The sequence below is a fragment of the Rattus norvegicus genome, chromosome 16 (assembly GCF_036323735.1).
Source record: "Rattus norvegicus strain BN/NHsdMcwi chromosome 16, GRCr8, whole genome shotgun sequence".
In the NCBI taxonomy this organism is placed as follows: Eukaryota; Metazoa; Chordata; class Mammalia; order Rodentia; family Muridae; genus Rattus; species Rattus norvegicus.
The window spans coordinates 53,145,312-53,172,414 of NC_086034.1; the positions used below are offsets into that span (position 1 = coordinate 53,145,312).

The following is a 27,103-nucleotide window of genomic DNA, read 5'->3' on the forward strand; positions in this document are numbered from 1 at the left end:
TGTCATCTCCCTTTTCGTCTTTATGCTAAATTAAATCAAATACTAGGAGGGGAAGCCATATTCCCTAAGTTCCCTCAGGACCTTATAACTCATGGTAATAGTGGTTGCCAATGGCATGATCTTTAGGATTCTAATCAGAAAATAATATTGGAGCTACAACTAGGGAGGGATAAAGAGGGAAAATATTAAAAATTATGTATGGGTTGGGGAACTAGATACAATGTTATTTCACAATGGTGCTAGTGATGTAACCACACCACCATCTTCAAACCATAGCCACACCTACAGATTTCCAAGGCTGGATGCAGAGTGTATTTGAAGCTAAACTCTAGGAGGCTTTGCTCCAGGTCTTCCGCCTTCTCCATCACTCTGGCCATGTTAACAGAGGTCTTACAGGAGGCCAAGAGCTGTGAGAAGTACCAGCAGATGTGAATAATTTTCTGTTTTGCCTCTAGGCCCTGTGGCTGCTCGTTATTGTCTCTACTAGTCAATAACAATCAAATAGATCAGAGGAGAAGGAAGGAATGAGTGGAGTGGATGCTGACAGTCCATCTGGCCACAGCAAGTGCTTTGGTAAAACCCTGAGTTCAGTGTAGATGGGTGTTGAAAAATCTGTGGGCTACAATGGAAGATACATATGCAAGCAAGGAGTGGGGAAGAGAGAGAAAGAAAGAGACAAAGAGAGTCAGAGACACACAGATAGACATACAGACAGACACAGACAGAGAGGCAGACAGGGAGACAGAATCAGAGAGACAGACAGACACACACACACACACACACACACAGAGAGAGAGAGAGAGAGAGAGAGAGAGAGAGAGAGAGAGAGAGAGATTTAAGACTAAGACCAAGGAAAAACACTTTCTAAAACCGCAAAAACAATATAAAGAAAACCTCTCCTTTTCAAATAGTCTCTTACTTTTGTAGTTAAAAGCAGAATATAGGTGCTCTGCTCCTCCCTGTTCCAGAGACAGCCACATCTTCTCGTGCAGTGCCAGCCTCGTCTCATAGACAAGATGGTGAAGGTCGGTGTGAACGGATTTGGCCGTACTGGGCGCCTGGTTACCAGAGCTGCCTTCTCTTCTGACAAAGTGGACATTGTTGCCATCAACGACCCCTTCATTGACCTCAACTACATGGTCTACATGTTCTAGTATGACTCTACCCACGGCAAGTTCAAGGGTACAGTGAAGGCTGAGAATGGGAAGCTGGTCATCAGCGGGAAGGCCATCACTATCTTCCAGGAGCGAGATCCTGCTAACATCAAATGGGGCGACGCTGGTGCTGAGTATGTCATGGAGTCTACTGGCGTCTTCACCACCATGGAGAAGGCTGGGGCTCACCTGAAGGGTGGGGCCAAAAGGGTCATCATCTCTGCCCCTTCCGCTGATGCGCCCATGTTTGTGATGGGTGTGAACCACGAGAAATATGACAACTCCCTCAAGATTGTCAGCAATACATCCTGCACCACCAACTGCTTAGCCCCCCTGGCCAAGGTCATCCATGATAACTTTGGCATCGTGGAAGGGCTCATGACCATAGTCCATGCCATCACTGCCACTCAGAAGACTGTGGATGGCCCCTCTGGAAAACTGTGGCGTGATGGCCGTGGGGCAGCCCAGAACACCATCCCTGCATCCACTGGTGCTGCCAAGGCTGTGGGCAAGGTCATCCCAGAGCTGAACAGGAAGCTCACTGGCATGGCCTTCTGTGTTCCTACCCCCAATGTATCCATTATGGATCTGACATGCCGCCTGGAGAAACCTGCCAAGTATGATGACATCAAGAAGGTGGTGAAGCAGGCTTCCGAGGGCCCACTAAAGGGCATCCTGGGCTACACTGAGGACCAGGTTGTCTCCTGCGACTTCAACAGCAGCTCCCACTCTTCCACCTTTGATGCTGGGGCTGGCATTGCTCTCAATGACAACTTTGTAAAGCTCATTTCCTGGTACGACAATGAATATGGCTACAGCAACAGGGTGGTGGACCTCATGGCCTACATGGCCTCCAAGGAGTAAGAAACCCTGGACCACCCAGCCTAGCAACGATACTGAGAGCAAGAGAGAGGCCCTCAGTTGCTGAGGAGTCCCCATCCCAACTCAGCCCCCAACACTGAGCATCTCCCTCACAATTCCATCCCAGACCCCATAATAACAGGAGGGGCCTAGGGAGCCCTCCCTTCTCTCTTGAATACCATCAATAAAGTTCGCTGCACCCTCAAAAAAAAAAAGCAGAATACATTAACTATTATAGTTTGTATCATAAATGTCCCCTAAGGCCCATGAATGTGGTAAAGTCTTGATTCCTAGCTTGATATCCTTGTAAGATAGTGGACTCTTTGAGGTAGAACCACCGGGGTGAACATACTACAGTTATTCTACTCTGTGGACACAGGATCAACAGCTCTCTAAACTCCTCTCTACCTAAAAGTTAGTGCAGTTCCCAGACCTCATCAGAACAGATTCTTTGTGCAGTGGTTAACATAGAAACTCACAACTGGTCAACATGCAGAGAATAACTGAGTGTCCAATATCTTCTGACTGCAATAGAACCACGCTACTCATGAACTCACATCTGGAGTTGCCTCTACAAGACTTGCACAGGATCAAGCCAGTCAGCACTCCATCGTACAGGTGGGGAAGGTTTATGAACCCTGTGCTGTTTAATGTCAGCTTGACACACACTACAGTCATGTGAGAGGAGTGAACCTCACTTGAGGAAGTGGCTCATAAGACCCAGCTTGTAGGCAAGCCTGTAGGGCATTTTCTTTTTTCAAGAATTGCTATTGGAGGGCCCAGGCTGTTGTGGGTGGTACCATGCTGGGCTGGTGATTCTGGGTTCTGTAAGAAACAAGGCTGAGCAAGCCAATAAGCAGCATTCTTTCTTGGTCTCTGCATCATCTCCTGCCTCCATGTTCCTGCCCTGATCGAGTTTCTGCCTTGGCTTCCCTCAATGGACTGATTTAGGATAGTAAGCAAATTAAACCGTTTTCCTCCTGAAGTTGCTTTTGGTCATAGTGTTTCATCATAGCAATAAGAACCTTAACTAAGACAGAAATGGGTACCAGGATCATGGATTATTGCTGTGACAGACCTGACCTTGTGTTTTGAGGAGGAACGTGGAAAGACTGTGGAACTTTGGGGTCAAGAAGACTTTGAAGTTTCCCAACCTTGGTGACCTGTTATAAGAGCTTAGAAGATTAGAGGATAAAGCTAAAAACAGTGGAGACGAGGAGTGTCCTGGCTTGTAAAAAGTCAGGGGGAAGCAAAGACTCCATCAAGAACATTTGATGTTTTGAGTTAAGAATCTCTGGTTCTGGTTAGCTGGGGTGGGAGAATCAGTTGCTCTTAACAAGAGACCAGTACCACTGAAGTAAAACTGTTGCTTTGCTGGAACAATTGACGGCCAGCTGGAGCTGAGAAATTGGTGGTCACTAAGAGGAGACCAGTATCACTGGGGTGAAATCTTCTGAAAGGGGTTTCCTTGGAGTCAGAACACAGAACCTAGGGTCCAGAAATGGCTGAACCTTGTGCAAGCAGCTGAACTTGGTAGTGTAAGTTACCCAAGTGGTACTGGCTTTGAGGGGGTGAAGGGGTCACGGGAAGACCCCAACATTTTGGAGATGCTAATATCATGGGAGGATTGGAGCTGGCCCGAGCCTAGGAGACAATCTGCGTATATTGCTGGGGGAATAAGTGACCCAGGCTGTTGGAGGTCATAGATTGTAAGTGAGCATCAGACATTGAACACTGAGTTATTTTACACTGTTGGAATTCGGTTTTACTTTGATTTGATTGTAACTATGCCCTGGTTCTTTTCTCTTGGAATAAGAAAGTATTTCACTTATTTTGATTTTATAGGGGTCAATAGTTAAGAAACATTGACCTTTCAAGTGTTTGAATTTTTAAAGACAGTGGGGACTTTTAAAAGTTGGAATGATCTATGTTGTGATCTCGATATTAGTATGTGATCTTGGTGATGAGCAAGAAAGGAAAGGCTGTGGCGTAACAGGGTTACACCTCAAGTTGACAAGGGATCACTTGTGCTGACTAGTTTTATGTTAACTTGACACAGATCATTGTCATCCGAGGGAATCACAATTGAGATAAAAGCCTGCATAAGATCCAACTATAAACAAGCCTAGAGCAGTGGTTCTAAACCTGTGGGTCCTGACCCCTTTGGGGGTCAAATGGTCGTTCATGTGAATGACCCTTTCACTTCAGATGACCCTTTCACAGGGGTCACCTAGGACCATCAGAAAAAGACAGTATTTATAATATAGTTCATAACAGTAGCAGAATTACAGTTTTCAAGTAGCAATAAAATTAATATTATGGTTGGAGTTCACCAAAACATGAGGAAATATATTAAAGGGCCCAGCATTATGAGGGTTGGGAATCACTGCTATAGGGAATTTTCTTAATCAGTGATTGATGTAATGGGGCATTGTGGGTGCTATCCTCCTGGGCTGGTGAACCTGGGTTCTATAATGAACAAGGTTGGGCAAGTCAGTGAGCATTGTTCCTCCATATTGTCTGCGTCAGCTCCTACCTTCAGGTTCCTGCTCTGTTTGAGTTTCTGCCTTGTTTCCCTCAATAAACCATGATTCAGGATATTTAAGCCAATTAAACCCTATGCTCCCCTCGGTACTTTTGGTTATCATCACAGCAGTACTAACAGATCTCCATTCATAAATGAGAATCTATAGACAATTGCTGACTTCTGGAAGAGAATCAGTTTGATTTAAATGTGGGGCCTCTGTTGGGCAGACCATGCTCCAGCGCATGGCCTCACCCTCAGGACTGTAATGGCAGCAGAAGTTAGACTCCATGGGTTGTTAAAAGGACTAAACATTGGGGAGTTGGTGGAGAGGTGAGGGGGATCTGGGAAAAGTAAGAGGTGAGTATAATTTAAATATGTTGTGTTAAATCCTCGAAGTTAATAAATAAGGTTATATTAAAAGAGAGGTTGGGCCTGGGAGAAAATATTCTGGTTGTCATGGTATCCTCTTCAAGGAGCTAGAGGCCATCTCTTTCTCCATTCCTTCCTGTCTTGGCCATAAGGTAACTGCTTTTGTTCTGCCCCATACTTTTTTTAATTGGGTGTTTTACTTATTTACATTTCAAATGTTATCCCCTTTCCCGATTTCCCCTCTGGAAATCCCCATCCCTTCCTCCCTCCCCCTGCTTCTATGAGGGTGCTTCTCCACCCACCTGCCCACTCCAGCCTCCCCACCCTGGCATTTCCCTACATTAGATGTGAGGGCATTTAGCCTTCACAGGACCAAGGGTCTCTCCTCCCATTGATGGCTGACAAGGCCATCCTCTGTTACATATGCAGCTGGAGCCATGGGTCCCTCCATGTGTACTCTTTCGTTGGTGTTTTAGTCCCTGGGAGCTCTGGGAGGTCTGATTGGTTGATATTGTTGTTCTTATGGGTTGCAAACTCCTTCAGCTCCTTCAGTCCTTTCTCTACCTCCTCCATTGAGGACCCCATTCTCTGTCCAATGGTTGACTGCAAGCATCCGCCCCTGTATTTGTCAGGCTCTGGCAGAGCCTCTCAGGGGACAGCCATATCAGGCTCCTGTCAGCAAGCACGTCTTAGCATCTGCAATAGTGTCTGGGTTTGGTGTCTGCATATGGGATGGATCCCCAGGTGCTTCTGTGCTATGCCTCCTGTCAGGGTCTAAAAGAATGGATCAATTTATTATGGGCTAGAACACATGAAACTGTGAGCCCAAGTAATTCTCTAATTTCTATCAGTTGAGGCTAATGCCTCTACATGCTATTGTCTGGCAGTTTGCGGTGAGTTCCAGCACCATAGGAGTACTTTGTGATGCCTGGAGCCTTGGCACCCGACCTCTGAGCACTCTTAGCTAAAGCGCAGCTTGTGTGGGAAGGAGGCTGGAGAAGAGGGGGTTAGTCTGAGGGCAGAAGCCTGGCTGTACTGTTTCCTGACTTCAGTTGCCCTGGAACTTAGTTAGTTACCTCCTTGCCTGTAACATACACTTAACAAACAGGCAAACAAGAAGAGCACTGTGATGAGAGTTGGGGCCATTACATAATTATTCTTTCTGTTCTCAATTCTTTCATATGCTTAAACATTCAGTAACTTCCAGAAATGAACATTCCTTGTCATGCCTTCAATGACATAATAGGGAAAGAGGATGGAAAAGCCCTTCCCAATGTCCCTACTTTTCTGATTTTTGGTAGCCTCTGTGTTTGCAGTCAGGCAACCAGAAGGAGAAAGATGATGGCTCACAGAAGGTTAACTATTTCCACTCAACCATGAAAGCTTAGCCCACTTCCATTCAGCTTCCAGCCTATCCGGCCTCCCAGAACGGCGCCAAACTGAGCCTTCCTTCTTGAAGATGCTCCACATTTTTTTTTCTCTAGCAATCCCTGTAGTAAGTTTTGTTACCAAGATTCCCGAGGTTTCCATGCCTACCCGTCCTGTTTTCTCAACTAGTGGTTCTCAGGCTGGCAAGAGGGAGCTGATTTAAGTGCAGAAACCTTTCAACTTCCAAAAAGATTAGCTAGCCATGAGCACCCCCACGCATCCTCGGCCGAGTTCTCCGCTAAGGTCAGGTTCATGCGCTCTTTATAAATGTGCTGAGTTTCCTGCAGTTCTCCATCTGAAATGTAACATCCATCAAAACCTTGCCTGTGGCTGTAACTTCCTGGCTCTCCCTTCTTCCCATCCTGCTCTGGGCTCTGGCTGCTCTTCGGGTGAGTGTAATTTCCACTCCTCAGAGCTTTACCTATTATTCCAAACGCACAATCTTCACAGTCTCTTGACGATGATGCTTCCCCCTGACGCTCAAGACTAAAAATAGCAAGGCACAGAGCCTGGCATGTTCTCTGAGGAGATAAAGTTGAATAACATAACTGGATTATTCTTGGTTATCTTGCAGATATCCATGTGACCAGACGTCTGCAAACGGTGGTGAGGTCATTTCTAGTCTCCTCTTAATCTGTTCGCAGATGGCTTCTGAGAGGGTCCTATTTACTTTTGTTTTTAAACCCCTCAAGACAAAGGCAGCCAACAGTGTTGGAAGTTTACCCATCTAACTGCCATTTTGACTTTCACAAGTCACTTCGGGTCCCCCCACCCGTTGCTCCATCTCAGGCTTTTCTCTGGGGGCGCAGGAAGGGGGGAAGGAGTGGAGCTGTACTCTTTCAAAGTGGTTGCTAAGAAAGACTCTTCTCTGTTTATAGGCTCCTAACAAATCCTGGCAGCTGAGGGACAAATATGGTGCTGTGCTTGCAGGGAAGGGGTGGAAGGAGGCCAGCAATTAGCAGCCTGGAGCACAAAGGCCCACAATGAGGCCTTTGAGAATGTTGGCTGGCATCATGGGTCCACAGATTGCTTGCTAGAATTCAAAAAGGTGTTTGCCTCATGCCCTCAGTGACAAATTTATTTCCACAAGTCAGCCATGCTTGTACAACTTGACTATAAAGGAGCAGAACCTCTCCCCAGCCCCCTTTGCATCTTAAGGAAACTGGCTGCATAGGAGTCAAAACTGCATCTTGATTTGTGTGCAGTTTTCAGACAAGAGTCTCTGATCTTTGGGGTAGAGGCTGTGATGTCTTGGCTTGATGCAGGCAACCCAGGGTAGGTGCAGTCACATTCGCCATCCTTATCTTTTTGTTTAGAAGAGTTATTCTATTTTGTATTTGAAACAGTGTTTCATTTATGTACTCTTGGCTGGCCTAGGATTCACTATGTAATCCAAGCTGACCATGAACCTATAAAGATCTGTCTGCTTTTGCCTCTGAAGTGCTGAGATTAAAGGCTGGTGCTACTGTAGCTGCTGTATTCCTTTGTTGTTTGCTGTGGAACAGGTTGGTAATGATGGTATTGCAAGGAAAAGAGGTCGACGGCGTCTTTCTGTTCCACCCCAGTGTATGAGTGGATGGTGTGGCCTGAATGTGTTCGCTTGAGTGCACCTTAGAACTCAGTTTCCTGTGGAAGATTAGCACTTGGTAAGGATCAGTGCCACCACCATAGGAGTACATTAGTTATCCCCAGGGACATGCTTCAGATAAAGGGACAACTTCACAGCCCATGTCCTCTGTTCCCTCTTCTCTTTCCTCCTTTCCTCTCTCCTACCTTCTCTCAAGGGACAACACAGAGGGAATAGCCTCACAAGATATTGCCCTTGATCTTGGCTTCCCAGTCTCTAGAGCCATGGAAGACAAACCTCTGTTCTTTAGAAGTCATTCTTACCTTTAAGAGTCTGTTATAGCTTCACACAATGGACCGGGACAGTGAGCATTTGGGTTCTTCATTTCATTACATTATAAATCATTGCCTGGGGGAGACTCAGGGGTCCCAGAAAGAGGCCCAGAGGGGTGGGATGAGTGTCTAGTCTTCAGTAGGCACAGTGGTGCAAAACTAGAATATTCTGATGATGCCTCGCTGAAGTGTCTGAGGAACAGGGGCTATCAACTGGGTGGCAACACTGTTTAGATGAATATCAACTCATTCGGTATTCATGAAGCCCTAGCACGTGGGTACTGTTCATATCTTGAGTTACAACAAATAACAAGGCAGAGTAAACAGTGTTCTGAGTCCAGCCATTTTGATTCAGAACCATTGTTCATAAGTCACATTCCCCGTTGGTCCAATGGATATCCAACCAGGATCCAGAACTTTCTTTCCCCTGTTAGTTTGTTTTTGTTGGGCAAGGTCTTGTGTAGCCCAGGATGGCCCCAAATTCAGAACAGAATGTCTCACCTCTTTACTGCTGTCTGCCTCCTTGCCTTGAAGTAGTTCTCTCACTGAACAGGAAGCTGGCCATTAGGTTAGGCTGGCCACTGAGCTCCTGGATTCTGTCTTCACCTCACATGCCTCTACCTTCTGAGTCCTGGGGAAACAGACGTGCACCAACGCACTTGGTCCCTTGTTAATCACTTTTTATCAACAGGACTTCCATCTCCTGAGAGACTTCTGTCCTGTAAAGATTCTTAGTAGAAGAGATTGGTTTGAATCACATCTCTTTTCACTTTTCCCTGCAAGCCTTCTTAATAAATGTTTTGTGTGTAGAACCCTTGAATAACTTTGACGGAGGAACATGAAAGTGTGATGGGAAAGAACACTAAAAATTTTAGTAATTACAAAAACATTTAGTTATAATTTAGAGAGAGAGAGAGAGAGAGAGAGAGAGAGAGAGAGAGAGAGAGAGAGTTTGGGCATAGATTCTGTCCTCCTATGCAGGGCCTGGGGACTAAATTTACATTATCAGTTTGGGTACCAAACACCTTTACCCACTGAATCTTGTCAGCCCAATAATTTCTTTCAACATAGCCTACAACATAAAATATGAGCCTCCAAATTGAGTTCTTTGTGCCAAATCAAGTTTCCCTGAGCAAGCTGGAAGTCCATAGATTGGCTATTGATTCTAGGTGTGAAGTAAGTTGGAAATTATAAGTAAGCAGTGGCCATCAGAACCAACCTGCCATGCATACGCTCCTACAAGACTGATGAGACCCATTTATGTCACTAGAAGTTGAAGAATCAGGGTAGTTGTCATTGCCTTCAAAGTGAAGCCTACACTCATGGTGACAAGCCCTGACCTGCCTTTTCAGTGCCGAGAGGTGACTTCACGTGTGTGGTTCTCTGTAATTCCTTTGCTTTTCTTCCCTTAGAAACTCCTGTCATATATCCCTTTCTTATACTTGCTCCTCCCCCCTCCCATACTATTCATGAAGCAACTGGGAAAGAAGAATTCTGGGAGCAACATAAATAGCCACAAACAGGAAACTAAAGCTGAGGTGATGACAGAACTCAGTTTTCATTTTTACATATGTTTGCCATATGATGATTTTAATAAAATTTGAGAATCATTATTTTAAAATAGCAAACTTTCAATGATATAAAATACCTAGAGGGCCAGCAACATGGCTCAGTGGGGAAAGCGCTTCCCAGGCAAGCCTTACAACCTGAGTTTCTTCCCTAAAACTTACGTAAAAGTGAAAGCGAAAGACTTCCCCCTGATTTCCACACATGCTGTGGTATGTGTACAACTCTACTCTATACACACAGCAATAATAGTAAATAAAACATTTGAAAAGTTAGGAGCAGTAGGGTGGGCAGATGGCTCAGTTGGTATCGTACTTCCTAAGTAAGCGTAGGGACACAAGTTCAATTCCCAGAACATTGCTGAGCATATCATTATGTGGTGAGGATCTGAGGGAAGTCTTGGGCATTGAAAGAGAAGTGGGACTTAGAGCATGTGGGACATGAACACTTACAGAGTACTGTTCTGGTGGGCTCTGTGTGTCAACTTGTCGCCAGTTATCGTCATCACACAGGAGTGAGCCTCAGGTGAGGAAATGCCTCCATGAGATCCAGCTGTAAGGCATTTTCTCAATTAGCGATCAATGGGAGAGGGTCCACCCCACTGTGGGTGGTGCCATCCCTGGGCTGGTGGCCATGGATTCTGTAAGGAACCAGAACGAACAAAGTACGGGGAGCAGCATCCTTCGTTGCCTCCACTCATCTCCTGTCTTTAGGTTCCATCCCTGCTTGAATTAAAACAGGGTGGAGATAGTTCATAGAGGAGATAATATTTGAGCATTTTGAAGGATTTATTTACTCATTAAGACATTGTTGAATGCATTCTGAATGCCAGACATCAAAACAGATGCAGTGGTAAAAACCAAAGCAAACCAATCATAAGAAACAACCAATGAAATGAGCAAACCTCAAGACATGTCCAAGACTCTCTTTCAGAGCATACAGACTCAGAGACATGGCAGGACATGACGTGGCAGGGCTGACATGGAGAGGCATGGACTTGACTAGAGCACATAGCCACCATTTTGGTGGTGCAGGCAGTATAGGGCTCAGACATGAGACATCATCACTGGCCAAGAGTCCAGTCAGGACCAGTTGTACCTGAGGAGCACTGATCCAGGGAGCAGAGTTGTCAACCCACTTCTCGGCAGAGGCTAGAAGAGATGACCTCTCACCCTTGTATCATGATACCACCATTTAGGTATCTCTTATGGGTAGCTGAACTTGAAGAGGAAGAAGAGAAACAGCATGCATGTGAGTGACTTAAAGCTTAGTGTTTACCAAAACTTCCAGTCCTAAACACAAAAGTCTGAGTTAACACTAACTGATAAATTTGATTGCTCAAATAAAATTAAACCAAATCGAATTAAATACTGCTGGCTCAACTCTTATAGCTGCCACGATGAATGGGAGTTCAGAGGGGGAATTCGGTGGGTCACACAGTTATGTTTACATTTGTATAAGACTCTAAAGCAGGAAATTCACAGAGACAGAAAGTTAGATGAGTGTTTATCGGGGTCTGTGGAACAGAAGTGGGAGTGGCTGCTAATGGGTCTGGAAGTTTCCTTTGGAAGTGATTAAAAAGTGTTCTGGAATTAGATAACAGCAACGATGGTGCAGATTGGCGAGACTGAATACTTTAAAGCGATCTGGTCTGCGGCTTGTATCTCAGTGGAAATGCGATAAGCTAAGATTTCCTTTATGTATCTGGATGGCGATACTAACAAAGTCTGCTGTCTCTGACAATTGCTAATCAAGTCATGCTTCCTCTGGCTGTCCCAAAGCTGCAGCATGTCAGACGAAAGCCCATGATTCCATTTATGTTATTCCTACTCAAACGATAAGCCAGCATCGGGGTTCAACTCAGCTATCATGTATAGAAAACAAGTTCTTACACAGCAAAAGAAGCAGTGTGCGTGATGTCGGTGTGAGGTTCCCTGTGCAAACCCAGTTATTTTCAATCAACCCTTTACCTGTTGACTCCCCCTGTGCTTTGAATAAAATAGATACGTCTTATATTCTATTAGGATGCTTGTTAAAAACATGCCACTGCATTTCTTAATATCATTGAATATACTGAGTCATCGCACATTTTTGAATTAAAATTATTTAAGTCTGTAATTTTTAAAAATTATTGATTTATTTTAAGTGTATGAATGTTTTCCCTGCTTGTTTGTGAGACAGGTGCATGCAGTGCCCATGGAGGCCAGAACTGGGTTGGGATTCCCCTAGAACTGGAGTTATAGACAACTGTGAATTGCCAATGTGGGTGCTGGGATTTGAACTTGGGTCCTCTGGAAGAGCAGCCAGTGCTCTTTAACCACTGAGCCACTTCTCCAGTCCCAGGTCTTTAAGTCCTTGTGTGTGGAAATGAATTGCTATCATTCTGTATTAAAAGCAAGATAGGACAAGTTTGTTTCTTTCCCATCATGTCTGCATTTGGCCACACAATCATCATTTTCTTCAAACCCCAGAGCTGACCAGTGTCTAATCCTTGCTCAGCTTGGACATGAATCCCCATCTGCTACAGTGGTTTATTTTATTATCTTTTGCATCTACACCTTTCTGTCTGTTGACTCCTTGCTGGCCATCTAGCTCCTCCTATGCTCTAGAGTCACCCCATTAAAGCAGTCACCTGACTTGAATTCTGGTTTCAACATGGCTCCCTTGTTTCTGCACCTAAGATTCTTTTACTTGATAAAACTATAATTTCCAAACTTTCCCCTTTAGTCCTATTCTATCTTTATAACCCTGGAGTTTATGATTATTAAACATCTTTCATAAAGACTTTTTTCTTTTAAGCCTTTTGATCTATCACTGATCAGAACCCTGTTGGCAGCCAGTGATTCTTTCTCAAACAAGTTTGTGAAGAAAAGAAACATGGACATTTGGTGTTTTTGTTGTTTAACTTACTACTCTCCTGGGTGTTTTTTGTGGATGTGTGGGACCTTGTGTTGTTCAGGGTGGCCTCTGTATGGGGAGACTCCTATCATTTGCAAGAAAAAATACACAAGATGAGTGCATTTGTATCTTGAGTTCTCTCTATATTTTGTCCTGGTTTTTCTTAATCCACTTTGTGATTTTTTTCCCCAGAATCCTTCAGTTCTCAGTTTAAAGTGTCTCTCCCTTTCCTGCTCTCTTCTGTTTTAGTTAGATACATGGTTTTGATGACTTTGTTTTTTTCTTTTTTCTTTTTAAAGTAACTCTCTAATGTATTCAAGTTTAAATGAGCCAAAAACTTGTTTTTCTTTATCATCATCAATTGTTCAGTTAAACCTAATTTTAATAGAAGCAATGGCGAGGATAGACCAAAGAAATATTTAAAGTTAATTTTGATGACTTTAGGAAAAGTGATACAAATTATCACTTTAAGCAAGGATTCTCTGTCTTTATCAAATTAACCATTGAAAACCACCACCCCCTCCTCCAATACTACAAAGTTCCTGCCTGCCTGGTGGTTTGAAATAGCGGAAGTAGCAAAGAATGCTGGCTATTTTCTGCCCTGAAAAATAGTAAAAGGAGAGGGAGAGGGAGAGGGAGAGGGAGAGGGAGAGGGAGAGGGAGAAAGACACAGAAAAAGACAGAAAGACAAAGAGAGACAGAGACAGAAAGGTAAAGACAGAGAAACATGGAGAGGAAGACACAAAGAGAGAGACATACAGAGAGAGACACACACACACACACAGAGGCAGACACAGACAGACACAGAGAGACACAGATAGACAGGCAGACAGACAGACAGACAGACAGACAGACAGACAGACAGACAGACAGACAGAAGAGATTGAGGTTGTGACTTTGGTCAAGGTACTTAAGGTAGCAATTGAGACTTCTGACACATCAAGACAGCTGAGCATGTTTGCAAGGGCTTAGCGTTCCATACTGCCCCAAGTCTTCACATGCTAAACGTACAGAATTAGAAAGTATAAGATTGACGCCTGGCAAGGTGAGGTAACAGCACAGTCCCAGGCCAGGGCTGGAGATCTGCAGACAGGCTGGTCTCTGCAGACTGTAGGGGTTAGCATGAGGAGTCAGCGGGAGGGCTAATCTTCACAGAGGGAGTGCAGACAGTTATATCCCTCTCAGTTAGGCTTTGCAGCCCAGAAGCCTCCCAGGAGATAAGGGATAAAGCCCTGGAAAGAGAAGTTGAGAACTGGAGGACCAAGAACCCAGGTTATTCCTACCACTCCCACTGGAGGACGTTAACTTGCCTCCCACCTTCTGCTGGAACCATCTTGGGAAGAGGTGTGGGAGGGGAGTGTCTCTCCTATGGGATGCTAGGCATTTTTATTTTGTAAGTGATCATTTCTTAAAACAAATACTGAAATCTTTAGACCGCACTAAAATTTTGATTATTATGTATTCATTTTATGTATTTCTATGATATATACATATTTGTATTTTATTATATATACAAGTTTGTTGTATATAATATCTATTAACTAGAAATATGAATTTAAAAGCCAGAGTAATTAAACTATGTATTTTAGGCTTTGGGGACTTGCATGCAACACATATTTTTCTTTGCCAATTTTTGTTTGATATTAAAGTAAGTGCATCTTAACTATAGAAGCTTAAAATAATAAATGTGTATTTAATTACTGAAGATATAGCCATAATGGTATCACCAAAAACCTTGTTCTGTGAAATTCTCTTTTTCAATGTGTGTGCATTTACTTACTCAGTAGTAACCTAACCTAGGAAATCACTAATATTTGACAATTCTTGACTTCAGGAGTTAGATGTTCCGTGGGCACTATAGTCTTGGTAATTGAATGCCCATACAACACGCACACCACACACATGCGTCTTCATGTTCTGTGCAAATATGCACATTGTATGCATTGTAAAAACTTAAAATTTGAACATATAACTCCCTTTCCATAAATATATAGGCCATATAACATTTTAAAATCATTTTATTAATTGGAAAATTTTGATTTCCTGTATTTTATTTTATATATTTTATTCCTGTAAACATGACATAAAGACAAATCTGCACATTTGCTAAGTGAACACTGTTTTTTTTCCCATTATTCAGATGCTTGTAAGTTTTGAGCCTCTTTAGTCTTCATTTAGTCTTAAATGATGCTTCTTTTAGTCTTAAAAAAAGTTTCTCCATGTATTTATTGCTTGTGCTGGATCAGTCCAGCCTATACAGATATCTCAGCTTGCCGCCTGGTCTCTGGTCCTCCTCCCTCCCCCTCCCCCTCCCTTCCTCTTCCCTTCTCTCCTCCCCTCCCTCCCTCTCTCCTTCTCTCCTTCCTTCCTTCCTTCCTTCCTTCCTTCCTTCCTCCTCCTCCCCCTCCCCTTCCCCCTCCTCCTCCTCCACCATCTTCTCTTCTCTTTTCCTCTCTCTCTCTCTCTCTCTCTCTCTCTCTCTCTCTCTCTCTCTCAGGATTCACAGTATAGCCAAGCTTGCTTTGAGCTTGCCAATTCTTGATTCCACTCTGTGAGTGCTGGTCCTATAGACCTGCCACCACATCCCCTTCTGGTCACTAATTCTAATGCAGGGTTTCTATCCTTAAAGTCAGTTGTTATACATTTCTTTTAATCTGCTAGTGTTTTTTCCCCATTTTTCTAACAAAGAGTTCACAGACAGTTTAGAAATGGAGAGAGCTTGATTTAATTTTCCTCACTTAACCTGAGGATGCCAGGAGTTATCCTAACGACTATCTCAATGGCACAGCCCACATGAGGACAGGATCCAGGGCTCCATAAGATATGTTACTGGGCTTCATTACCTCTCAGTCTCCTGTAGTCTCTCTCTCTTTTTTTTTTTTTTTTTTTTTTTTGGTTCTTTTTTTCGGAGCTGGGGACCGAACCCATGGCCTTGCGCTTCCTAGGTAAGCGTTCTACCACTGAGCTAAATCCCCAGTCCCTCCTGTAGTCTCTTATGGACCAGATCTCTATAGAGCAATCATCAAAGTCGGACACTGGCTGATAGAACAATATTTGAACTGCCTTTTTAGTTTTTCTTCTATAAGTTTGAATTCTGTTTTAATCTTCTGTCTTTCTTAAGAACTGATTGGTTTACTGTAAAAAAAAATTGTTGTCTTTTTCAACAATATCATGTTTAAAAATCTCTTGTTGGATCCGGCTGATTAAGATGGTCAGTGAGCCAGGAGGATCTAACAGCTAACATGGGAGGTTCAAAAGGAAAGGGTAGGGGTCTAGCCTTTCGGTGCTAACTATTCGTTTAGCAGTTTGTGTATTTTCTCCCATTTACATCTCAGATGAACATTGTGTGATATCTTTATTCTATACATTATACAAGCCAACTGATGCTCTAGCTAGTTAACAAGAAAGCTAGCGCAAGTTTGAAAATGACTCCTATTTTTCCTGTTTTAAAAAAATTGAATTTAAAATATAATTTTCTAAATGCTGAATCCCAGAACAAGTTACACACATCATTAGAGGTATTCACACAGCCATGAATAAGGAAACTTTGACATTTTAGTATTTGGAAACTTATGTGGTGATTCCTGCTGCTTTTAGGACATGTCTTATAGGGAAAGACTGTGGGTCCTGAAGTAGGAAGGATTATCCATGATTACATTTAGAAAATAGGTCATCTCCTTGATGTATCATCTGGGCCGAGAAGTATGCTGTGGTTGTCAATACAGCTGTCTAGCCATTTATCTTTGACAGGGAAAGAAATGCCATAGCCATGAATTCATGAGCAGATGTCTGGTAGGCTTTCTGTCATATCATGTGACAGCTGACCAAAGGCTTAAGTGTGTGTGCATGAGTATATGTGTGCAAGATTTTATGTGTGTTGGGTGGCCAGGAGTCATAGGCATTGTGAGAATTATCCACTAGTAAGCAGGAAAAGAAAAGAGAGGTAGAGAGAAAATAATTTAGGGAGTTAATTACAAATCTGACCCAACAGTACTGGTGTGTTCCTGAGCAAAGATAACCTTGCCAGTCCCACCTCGGTTCTCCGTGCCTGCAGCTAACTTTTTGTGCTAAGGGTGTAGGAGAAAATGCCAGTAATTCTAGGGGAAACTTATGCTATCAGAAACTCTGGTAGGCTTCTAACAACAACAGGTAAGTTTGTATGGGATCAGTTAGTGGAGGGATTTTTGTTTACAAAATAAAGTAAGGAATTTCCATGTCCCCAGTGTGGTTTATGAGGACATAGCAGGATCAGAATAGACTGGTGTTTATGTGTGCTTCTCTTCATATGAGTCATTGCTTTGAATTTTATGTGATTTATTGATGTTGAGTTATCAGAATGAGCATTATCTTTGGAATTATCAAAAAAAAAAAAAAAGAGTAGTGTCTTATTTGGGTGGCATTCAGCCAGGAATTTCAAGGCAGAGAGCTGTGAATGCCAAGTTTCAGTGAGATTTTGTTCTTGGCAACCCATTTTTTTTAAAATGAAAGTTCATCTGTTAAAAAAGCAGCAGTGTTATTTCAAATCTAGGGTAACGTCTTTGATTGGTGATGGTAATAAGTGTTGCAGGTTGATGGTGTGTCATAGATGCCCTCCAAACAAACGCTGAGTATGCCCATCCAATCCAGGGACTGATTTTACCTGACGATTAAAAACTAGTCAGTCAGAAATGAGAAATACATAAAATTCTTTGCTATTTTCTCCAAGATAATTTTTCTTGGATGAACAAAAATATCTTAACAATTTCTTTACCTATAACCTTATCTATATTTTCACATTGGTAAAGAATATAGCTACTTTACAATTATCCAGTGTCATATTTGTATATAATATTTGCAATAACTTGCAGCATTTTATCTCACTTTATTTTAATGCTTCATATGTAATATGCATGGTGTGTGTGCTCAAAGTCCCATTCATGAATGGGCCCATTCATAGATGACCCAAGTGTTTCAGTGCCATCCTCTGTCCTTTGCAGACCAGAACTGATATTCCCCCTCTGGAGGCCTTTCTGGGTGTTCATTTGAGATTGTTTCTGTAAGCAAGTGATTCAGAACACAGGAGGAAGCAAAGGAGATCAAAAGTCTGCTTTTAGGGGATAAGGGGTCAACTAGAGAACATGAAACAAACCGAAGCATTATGGGGAGAGCTCAAGGTACCCATTTCCTGATGCCTCTTTGTCTCTTCAGCACCCATCTTTTTAATTAATTTTGTGTGTATATGCATGTGTGTGTCTGTGCACATGCCTGTTTGTGCACTTGGGTGTGGAAATTCAGGTGTCTTCCTTAGTCATTCTTTGCTTTGATTCATCCATGTTTTTGCCTGCTTGCTTGTTTGTTTATTTAGAGAATTTCTCACTGAACCTGGAGCCCAGAGCCCACCGATTGGCTATAATACATGAGTTCCTAGGGAACCTGCCTCCCTAACTTGCAGCACAAATCTATGCTGCCTCGTGGATGCTAAAGATCTAAGCTCAGGTCCTTCTCCTTGGGCCCACAGGCAATTTACCCTCCGAGTCATCTCCCTAGCCCTTGGTGTGCTCAGTATGTCTTTTCCTAGTGATGCAATTACAACTTAGGAATAGGCTATGGTTCTCACGGAGGGCATTGTTATCAAAGAAGAAGCACTGATCGCGTAAAGCTTGGTGTGGTATGAATGTCCATGTACACTATCAGAGTTGTGCTGAATCCCATTATGATGTTCTATGGAAATGGAGCCTTTTGGAGTTGAGTGGGTAATGGGAGCAGAGGTATTAGGAATGGGATTGGAAGAGTTCCCTTCTTCCTCCAAGAGACGACACAGGAAGGAGATTGCCATCCTTAAGAAAGGGTGCCCACGCAGATATCAAATCTGCTGGCATTTTGATCTTGGCGTTCGCCCTCCTCTAAGACATTCTTCAGAGATGGACGTTTACCTTCAGGCATCATTTAGTTCCTGTTCTGTCACACCTCCTCACTTACCTTCTCTTCCCTCAGTATATTCCAACCTCACTTCCAGAATATGGGAGAATGACTGCTTTCTGCCAGAGGATCTGGGTCTGCCAGTCATTGGGCAGAAGGTAGTAACCATTACCATTACAGTTATCCTCGAATTCATTCGATTAAAATAACCCTGCCCACTAGGATTTATAACACAAATCTCCTTAGACATCTGAGTTACTCCAGGGCACAACTTCGGAGCTTCAAGAGTAGAGAGAGTTAGCTGGATGATTCCTAGTCGTAATGGCCTTTCTGTGCATTGTTGGACATTAAAAGCAGCCTTGGCCTTGTGGGAAGTTATCAGCCTCCTTGGTCTATATACACACTAGATGGCAAGAACTCTCACACTCCGGATCATCACAAACGTCTCCCTACCTTGCCAAGTGTCCCAATGGAAGAACAAAGTCTTTCAAGTGGGACAAACCATGGGAACACATAGGAATATGAAAATGTTTTCATGTCTAACTTTTCTATGACATGCTTCTGTTATCTGCTACGGTACTATTGAATCAGAACTTGTGCCCTTTGCTACCTTCCAGGATTGTTTGGCTCTTATACCCAACCGCTCTATAGTCTCCACCCTTCTCAACTTAATGTCTTCCTTTATACAGCACCTGGTTGGGAAGATACCTAGTTCATGGAAGGGGGTAGCAAATAGTATTTTCTTCTCCCTTCTCATCTTTCCTTCCCTTCCTTGATCAAGTCTTCAGATTATATTGGTTTTTCATTTGATTATAATTGAGCAGTTCTTGGCCTTGGGTGTTTATTTGAGTTGAGTGTAGGTCACGAATCCTGGGTCAAAGTGGCCTTCACCTTCTTGACCTTTTCTTTATAGGCATTGTTAATGTTAAGTTCATTTCATCACTTGACTTTAGCGCTTAGCGATAGTTGTAGAATGAGTATGTTCAGGATTACCCCAGTTTCTCTGCATATATATGCACACAGATGTATATACTCATGTACGTATGTATACACATTACACACATCACACACACACACACACACACACACACACACACACACACACACACACACACACAGAGGTATAAAAGTACCCCGGAGGGCTGTGTTTCAAAGTATAACACTCAAACGGAATTTTTAGTGTTTTCTCATCTTAACCATTTCTATTTTCTATTTTTGGTACAACAAATACACAATGAATGTTAAATTTAAAAAATAAAAAAATGCTTTCAAGAGTTATTCTTGAGCTCTCTGCAATATAGTGCAAGACTTGGCACCTGTCTGAGGGTGTTAATAGTAATGAGAGTTGATTGAAATGGCATTTATTTTTAGAAGACACAGGGATGCCTGAGTCACCCATCATATTTTAGGGGGGAAGGATGAAACAAGAAACCCCAAAGGAACAGGTGAAGATTTGCGAGGCCGAGCTCTGTCTTGTGCTCCAAGTTTTATGGGTCAAGATATATGTATGTGTGTGAGCTCAGACAGAACTTTCCTGAGATCCCGGGAGGCTGAATTTAGCAGTGAGCTAAGGCTCTGAGCCATACAGCGAGTCACCCAGTGGAGAACGGCTAGCATATCCTGGGACTGTGTATATTTAAAAGCTTCCCAGTGAGTACACTGTGTTCCTACATGCATGTTGGACTTGTCTGTCTCCAAGAGGCTCGAATAGCAAACACTTCCCTGAAATTCCATTGGCTGTTGAGCTGGCTCACCAGCCATGGCCTCCAGAGCTCAGTGAACCAGGACTCACAGACATGGTTACCTGAGCGAGCTTTTTCATCAGGGAGATATTTAGTGCTGTATCCGGTGCATACTCTTTCTCATCACGTGTTTGGTGACAGCATGCAGGCTTGGGTGACACATCAGACCCTAAATCCAACTTCTACCACATGCTACACTGCACACACAACAGAGAAGTGCCTCAGCCTCTGGCAGCTCTGGTTTCCTTGTCTGTAGAATGGGATCCCTTTGAGACCTGCTGTGAGGATAAAGACATGGAGTGCAGGGAACAGCAGCCTGGTGTGTAGCAGCTGCCGAGCTTCCCTTTCTCTCTGGTCACCTTCCAGATCTGATAGGTAGCATCGGGGACACATTCATAAGCTATTTGCTTTAAAGGGACAGAGTAAACACTTCAGGTGTAGTGGGACAAAATGGAAAAATGAGGGAACCACATACATACTTACGTTACAAAGAGAAAAGACATTTCTTCCAGTTTTCATGGATGAAAGTTAAGAATCGGAGCCTAAAATGCTTTATAAATTTCTTCTAATAGAATATCTTCTAACATAGCATAAGATGGAAATGAAGGGATTATTTTTGAGGGAATAACATTTCACTGAATTAAGGTTCAGAGTTAGGGCTTCCCATCATCAAATGAATCCTTGCTGTTCTCTGTATAAACCATTCTTGTAGGATATCCAATACCCAGTAGCAGACTGGGTTTGTTCCACAATCACCTCCCCCAAGCAGGACATTTTATTTCTAAGGTCAACCTCTACATGTGCTCTGACCGTCCTTATGAGTAAGGAGTAAATGATTTAAAACATAACGGAGATATAAACAGTTTTTTAAAAGGGAGCTGATGATTTATCAGAGGTGCAAGGACAGAAGACAAAATATTGACTGGGTTTATGTATATAAGACTTCATTGCTAACTTCATCACAAAAAATTACAGTTTTAGACTCTCCATGAACCTGTGGAGCTAGAGACGATAACGAATGTCTCGTTAGATAATTCTTCTTCTTTTCTTTTAATGTAAACAGTTTTTAAAGAGTTACCATCTGGAGAGGAAGCTGAAATAATTAATTCTTTAAATAAATGGATTGTGAGAAGCTGTCGGCGGACGTACTCATTTGTAATCAAATGGTTCTTTGACTAATATCCTCCTTTGAGGCCAGAATCTGGAAAAGAGTGGGAAGGAATTGTCAGGCCATACAAAGTGGCCACCTACAAAGAGAGATGGAGCAGTAAACAGTTGTGAAAGAAGATGGCCACTTAAACAGATTCTCCCTGCTTTTGATCAAGCAAGAAGAGGGTGGGCCTGTTCATGGTGCCAATGAAGCTAAAACAGGTCGTACCACATGGCACATAAATATCCGAGCCCTTTTGTGTTAGCCTACCAATGACCTGGGTGGACAGATTCAGATTTATAGATTAAGGCACTGACCAGTGCTCAGGTCAAAGCAGGACCCTAAAATGGTCTGTAGGGTGTATTCTTTCCACATGGGACCACACCTCCACATTGCCCTTGATCTAGTAGAATCCAATGGAATGACTACAGGAGGCCTGAGTGGCTGTTGAAGCAGTGGGACCTGAGTACGAACTGATAGGCAAGGACAGGACCATGTTTCTGAATATTTGACAGATCTGGATGTGTGTTGAAACAGAGGGATCAAGAATGGCCTGAGAGATTCAGAAGAACCCAAGTGCAAGTGGCAGCCCTTTACTATTTGTGGTGCAGAAAAGGATGGTCCCTCTGTGGCAGGAGTTTTGAAATTCACCGAGAGTTGGTAAATTCTTTCAGGTAAGTATTTAACAGTTACAAGACAGCTGCTCATAACTTGCAATGTTTGCAACTATCTGCTTCTTGGAAGAGGGCCAGTTTTGAGGCAGCAGTCCCTCAAGATGTGGTGCTTTGGCTGAAGGGTAATGTTTAAGTAAGGAGGATTTAGCAAGTGGGCTTTGGTGACGATCGGCTTTAAAACACTCCCCTGCGTTGATGCCAGCATTCATTTTTCCATCCCCATTGTCAAGATAACACAGACAATATGCTTCAAATTGTTTTTAACTAATACCTTGGAATAAGACACAGTCTACATCAATGTCAACGGAAAGCAGAGGTACTCTCAAGCAAAATTTATTAGGTATCTACTCAAGAAAAACACAACGACCTTTGCTCGTAAGAATTCAAAGTCAATGTCCTGAAAGCCAGGCGTGAATATTTTTTTCCTTTTAAAATCAGATACAGAGAGTAGAAACAGCAATTTTTCTTAAATATAACAGGCAACAGAGTTGAAGATTTGTTTTCATAAATGGTGTGAAAAAGTATTCATTTATCAACAAGGCTGCAGGTGGCCGGCTGGCTGGCTGACTTTCCAATCCCAAGTTTTTCTAATATAAAGCTAGTTGTGAACTGGAGAGTAAAGTGGGTTTCTTGAAGATGTTTCTTCACTTCCTGCCCCAACAATATTCCTCTGTAACTGGAACATTGTTATTATATGTATTTCAGAGTAGTTACAAAGATCTTTCTGAGTCACAAAATTTTGTGCAGACGATATATTCCAGATTCACCTTAGCTTGTGATCTGTGGAGATGTGGTGAAGGGCGATCTTCTGAAAGAGTTTAAATTCCTTTTAAGGGCAGGGTAAAGAACAAATTGGGAGATCTCGATGTTTTCTGAACAAGTAAATAGTCTGTACAACCAAAAAGGAACAAACATATGTACAAAATATGCCAGAGTTTATATGTTGTGGAAGATCAAGCATTGCCCATGGGAGGAAAGCCATAAAAAGTTTTGACTATAAGGTGCTAAAGATGAACAGGTTTTATGCAAATTCATTTGAAATACAAAGCTAAGTGTGAGGTTGTGTGGAATGCAGGCACCGTAAATCCGTTAAATCTTTCAGGTTTGGTATCATTTTGTAGATCTGTTTTGGGGGCAGGAAGCACAACCTGAATGATTTAACCATTATTCCCAAAAGTGCCCAATGTATTCCTGGGAAGTATTTTACATATACCAGAAAAAAAAGTCAGGCTCAACATATATATTCCTGTCTGCAAGTGGAGTCAGGATTCTGGGTCTCATAGAAGAAAAATAATTATTGTAGTAAAAATAGTTGTATTGATCATAATCCTTGCTAAAGCCAGCCTTAACACTTAGGATGCTCCTGAAGTACTCTATAAAATAATGTGGGATTCTCTTATATTTCCATAAAATGTACAACATAGCATATGAATTATATGTCCTCATACAATCTCAAACGTGTGAGCATGCACGCAGTGAAGCTCACCTACTGGTATTACTGTCATCTTTCTGCCTAACTCACTAGCACTGCCTGTAAGTTTTAACAGGTAAAGAAATCACTAATAGCTTGTTGTCCATGAAGCTGATGATTACACCTTAATACACAAAACAGCAATGCGAATTCACAACACGATTTGTCCTGTGGTGTGGCTGAGCTCTCAGTTGCTCACTGTTTGCACTTCTAATAAGCACAAAAAAGTGGGCAGGGGAAAGACCCCTCTCCCCGTGTGAAAATATAATGCAGTCAACAAAAATCACACTCGAACCAGTGGAACCAGTGAACCTTCCCTAGGCACTCTGGATTTTGTGATCACTGTGCATGAAACAAGGAATAATAAGTGCAAGCAAACAACAGCCGAAGTATAGTTGTCATGTAGTGTAAACCCGAGCGCTAGGCAAACTCGTGAAAGGAAAATATACCGCCTAGATGAGAGTGAGAACTGGAACCATAGCATTTCAGAAAAAAACAATCTTCAGGCTTCCTGAGGACAGTACACCTTCCAGAGAGGTGGAGATTCAGCCATGAGGCCAGACAGCCTCCTGAAGAGTCTCTCTATTTCTTTTCTCTTTCTTTCTTCCTTAATTATTTCACTTTTTTGAAAGTATGATCATTTTCATTCTGATTCCATATACAGGCATTTCAAAGTTCAGGGCAGAAAGCAGGAGACTGAATATTTATGTGGGTGTAAGTTTTGCCACTTTTCTCTAAGGCTCCCAGCCTCCCTAAGGCTCACAGCGGCAGTCCCTCTGCTGGTGATTTGGTGGCAGCAGATGGAGATGGTAATGGCCTATTGGAAACCATAAGGCGAGGCAGCAACAGGCCTCCTGGGATGTTTCAGGTGGGTTAATGCAGATGTGTGGCTGAAATGTGGCATAAATTAGGAGTGAGGTGAGTCACAGCCTTTTGACATAGTTTCCAGGAAAAGTACCAAAGAATTTGGTTCTTCTTGAAGTTCCTGAAAACAGAAGCAATAAATGAAAAGGTATGTAACAGCAATGAAATGTCAGGTCCTATGTCAGCTTGAAGACTTTCTGTCGACAAGGGTTCACTGAGAGTGCAAGCTCTAAATAGTTTGGGAAGGAATAAATAAAACTCACTATAAGACAATAAAAAAGAAAGCAGGCACTTTAATTGTTTTGCCTGATGTAGTCATCTTTTCATGAGCATAAAGTATAGATTTCTGTCACATTGAGCTAAATGGGCAAACCCAGCCTCTCAATCTAAAAAAACAATTGGGCAGAAGATCTGGGTGGTAGGACTTGGCTCACCATGAAACTAAACAAGGAGTAAGAGATAATTGTGAGGCTGGAATGGGACACAACAACCAATAAAGCAGGGAGTCTGGGTTGGTTCTGGAGCTTTAGGCCACTCTGCAGTACCACAGGGCCACTACATTGGATGCTGCCAATATCACAAGTGTTATAACTTCCATGCTCAGTGCTGCCTCACTTGCTAAATAAAAATGAACTGTTATACTTCTTAACCAAATATAGAATTCTGAGCAATTGAAAAAAAAATCACATTTAAAAATGTGCAAGACTGACCACTACTTGTCTGGGCATGTGGAATGAAGTTCAGCCATTTGAGAATGATTTGGAACATGGCCAGTTAAAACCAAGTGCACACATGGGTATCTTTATGGTCAACTTTGGTTTCAAATGATAAAGTTCTTTGGATGCTTTCTATTAAGTCTGTATAAGAAATTCCTTTGCATTTTAGCACAGTAGATTGGGTAGGGCCTCTAAAATTTCATTTCTCATTAACGTTGTAGAATTTATTGGTTTGGTTTGATTACTACACCTGCAAACCCTGTAGGTAAACCACTTCTCTTTTCTTCTAGATGGTGATTAATGCAAACAGTAGAATCTATCCCACGTGCCTGCCCATGTGACCTCTGATCTTGCTTCTCAGCTCTGCTGGACCAGTCTAGAGAAAGCTTTCCTTCTTTTTTCAAAGTGTTTATGTGTCTGTGTGTCTGAATGCACATCTCTGCACTGCAGTTCCCCAGTGCTTACGGAGGTCAGAAAAGGTGTCTGTCACCCTGGAACTGGCGCTATAGGCAGTTACTAGCCAGCGTAGGTGCTGAGAATAGAACCCAGGCCATCTTTCTTGCTGAGCACCTCTCCAGCCCTTCTCACTTCTCTCCTCTTCACCTCTTTCCTTTGTTTGGGCATACAGTTTTGTCTACAAATATTTTCATAGAAGGCCTCATGTTGTTGCCTCTTCATTATCTGCCTTGCTCCTCCCCTGTCCCCTTATGCTGGGGACTGAACAGTTGAGCAGTAGGGAATGTTAAGCTTGCTTCAAGGCTGAGCTTTCAGTCTTTACGGTGGTAACTGTTATAAACTTGCCTTTGATGTGGCAAAGGAGGTAGTTCTCCTTTCTATTAATGAAAGCTGAGGATGGACGGATGATCCCTAGACTTTTAGGCTTGCTACATCAGAACCAGCAAACGGGTCAGGTTTCCTTTCACCTTGATCCCCATCAGATAGCCTCTCCCCCATTGAACACTGCAAGGTGTTTCTCACCAGGGTACATTTGGAGCTTTTGTTATTGCCGTTGTGATATCATAGCCACTGCCTGTTGGTGCCATTCAAAGACATATTCTTAGTTTGGTTGAATCAAGACTAGCAGAAAATCACATATAACAGAGGTATTATATGCTACACTATATTAAAATGCAGGGCTTCGGGAAGATATAACACAGCATGAATTTAAAGAGAGACCATTTTTCACAGTGGACCATGCACATGAGCAAAGTCAAATAGATGAGGAAAACAGCTAAATGTGTCTGAGAATAAACGAGCACGTACCCACGAACCATCCGTCATCACACTTTTCCATGACATCTACGACATCACTTTCTCTGAGTTCCAGCTCATCTTCATTCCTAGGAGTATAGTTATACAGAGCCTGAAACCTTAAACAGGACAAATGGGCATGTTTAATTTACTTCACATCTTGGCGGAACTGAAGAAGTTAGCACAACATGCTGGGTTAAGATGGCTTAAATCTTTGCTGAACATGTAAAGTCAATGGAAACATTCAGATGCTCATGGGAATCACATGACTTTCAAAACATTTCAAGACTTACCATGAAAAATTCTCAAGGAAAGTTACAATATTCATGAACTAGGCAAAAGCATTTTGATATTTGTAGGCCAGACCTGCATGTAAGTTGTCTAGACATAGAATATCTATCATTCAGATGCTACTTAACGATATAGAATATAAAATCAATGGTATTTGTATTGTGTAGCTATAGCAACAAGAGGTACTGCAGACTTATCTAGCTATAACCATAAACAATGGAGGCGTAGAAAGGGAATTCTTAAATGAGTCTAAATTGAATCATACAGAATATTTCAAACACACGTTTTGTGGGTGACGATGTAGGAATTATTACAAAAGGAACCTCATGTTTTCATAGAAAATC

The 27,103-nt window shown here is 42.5% G+C and overlaps 1 protein-coding gene, 1 long non-coding RNA gene and 1 pseudogene across 52 annotated transcripts in view; 2 read left to right on the forward strand and 1 right to left on the reverse strand.

Annotated features, from left to right (window-relative positions):
* The first annotated feature begins 983 nt into the window (after positions 1 to 983).
* On the forward strand, positions 984 to 2,397 carry Gapdh-ps100 (Glyceraldehyde-3-phosphate dehydrogenase, pseudogene 100; annotated as a pseudogene).
* Positions 2,398 to 15,609: 13,212 nt separating this feature from the next.
* Positions 15,610 to 25,878, forward strand: LOC120097373 (uncharacterized). 2 transcript variants are annotated; one of them, XR_005494716.2, is made up of 4 exons: positions 15,610 to 16,851; positions 17,679 to 17,855; positions 22,030 to 22,166; positions 25,508 to 25,878. It is a non-coding gene; the product is annotated as an uncharacterized LOC120097373 (long non-coding RNA). The 2 variants fall into 2 exon arrangements; XR_005494717.2 differs by lacking the exon at positions 17,679 to 17,855.
* The window catches only part of Sorbs2 (sorbin and SH3 domain containing 2), a 313,506-nt gene continuing 308,886 nt past the window's right edge, over positions 22,484 to 27,103 (reverse strand). For 39 of the 50 annotated variants that reach the window (XM_039094137.2, XM_063275036.1, XM_063275031.1 and 36 more), the window contains 2 exons: positions 26,481 to 26,587; positions 22,484 to 24,622 (listed from right to left, as the gene is read on the reverse strand). In XM_039094137.2, coding sequence (XP_038950065.1) covers positions 24,561 to 24,622; positions 26,481 to 26,587 — 169 coding nt within the window. In that variant the 3' untranslated portion in view covers positions 22,484 to 24,560. The remainder of the gene's footprint in view (positions 24,623 to 26,480; positions 26,588 to 27,103) is intronic. The other 11 variants (XM_063275002.1, XM_063275034.1, XM_063275032.1 and 8 more) reach the window with 2 other exon arrangements.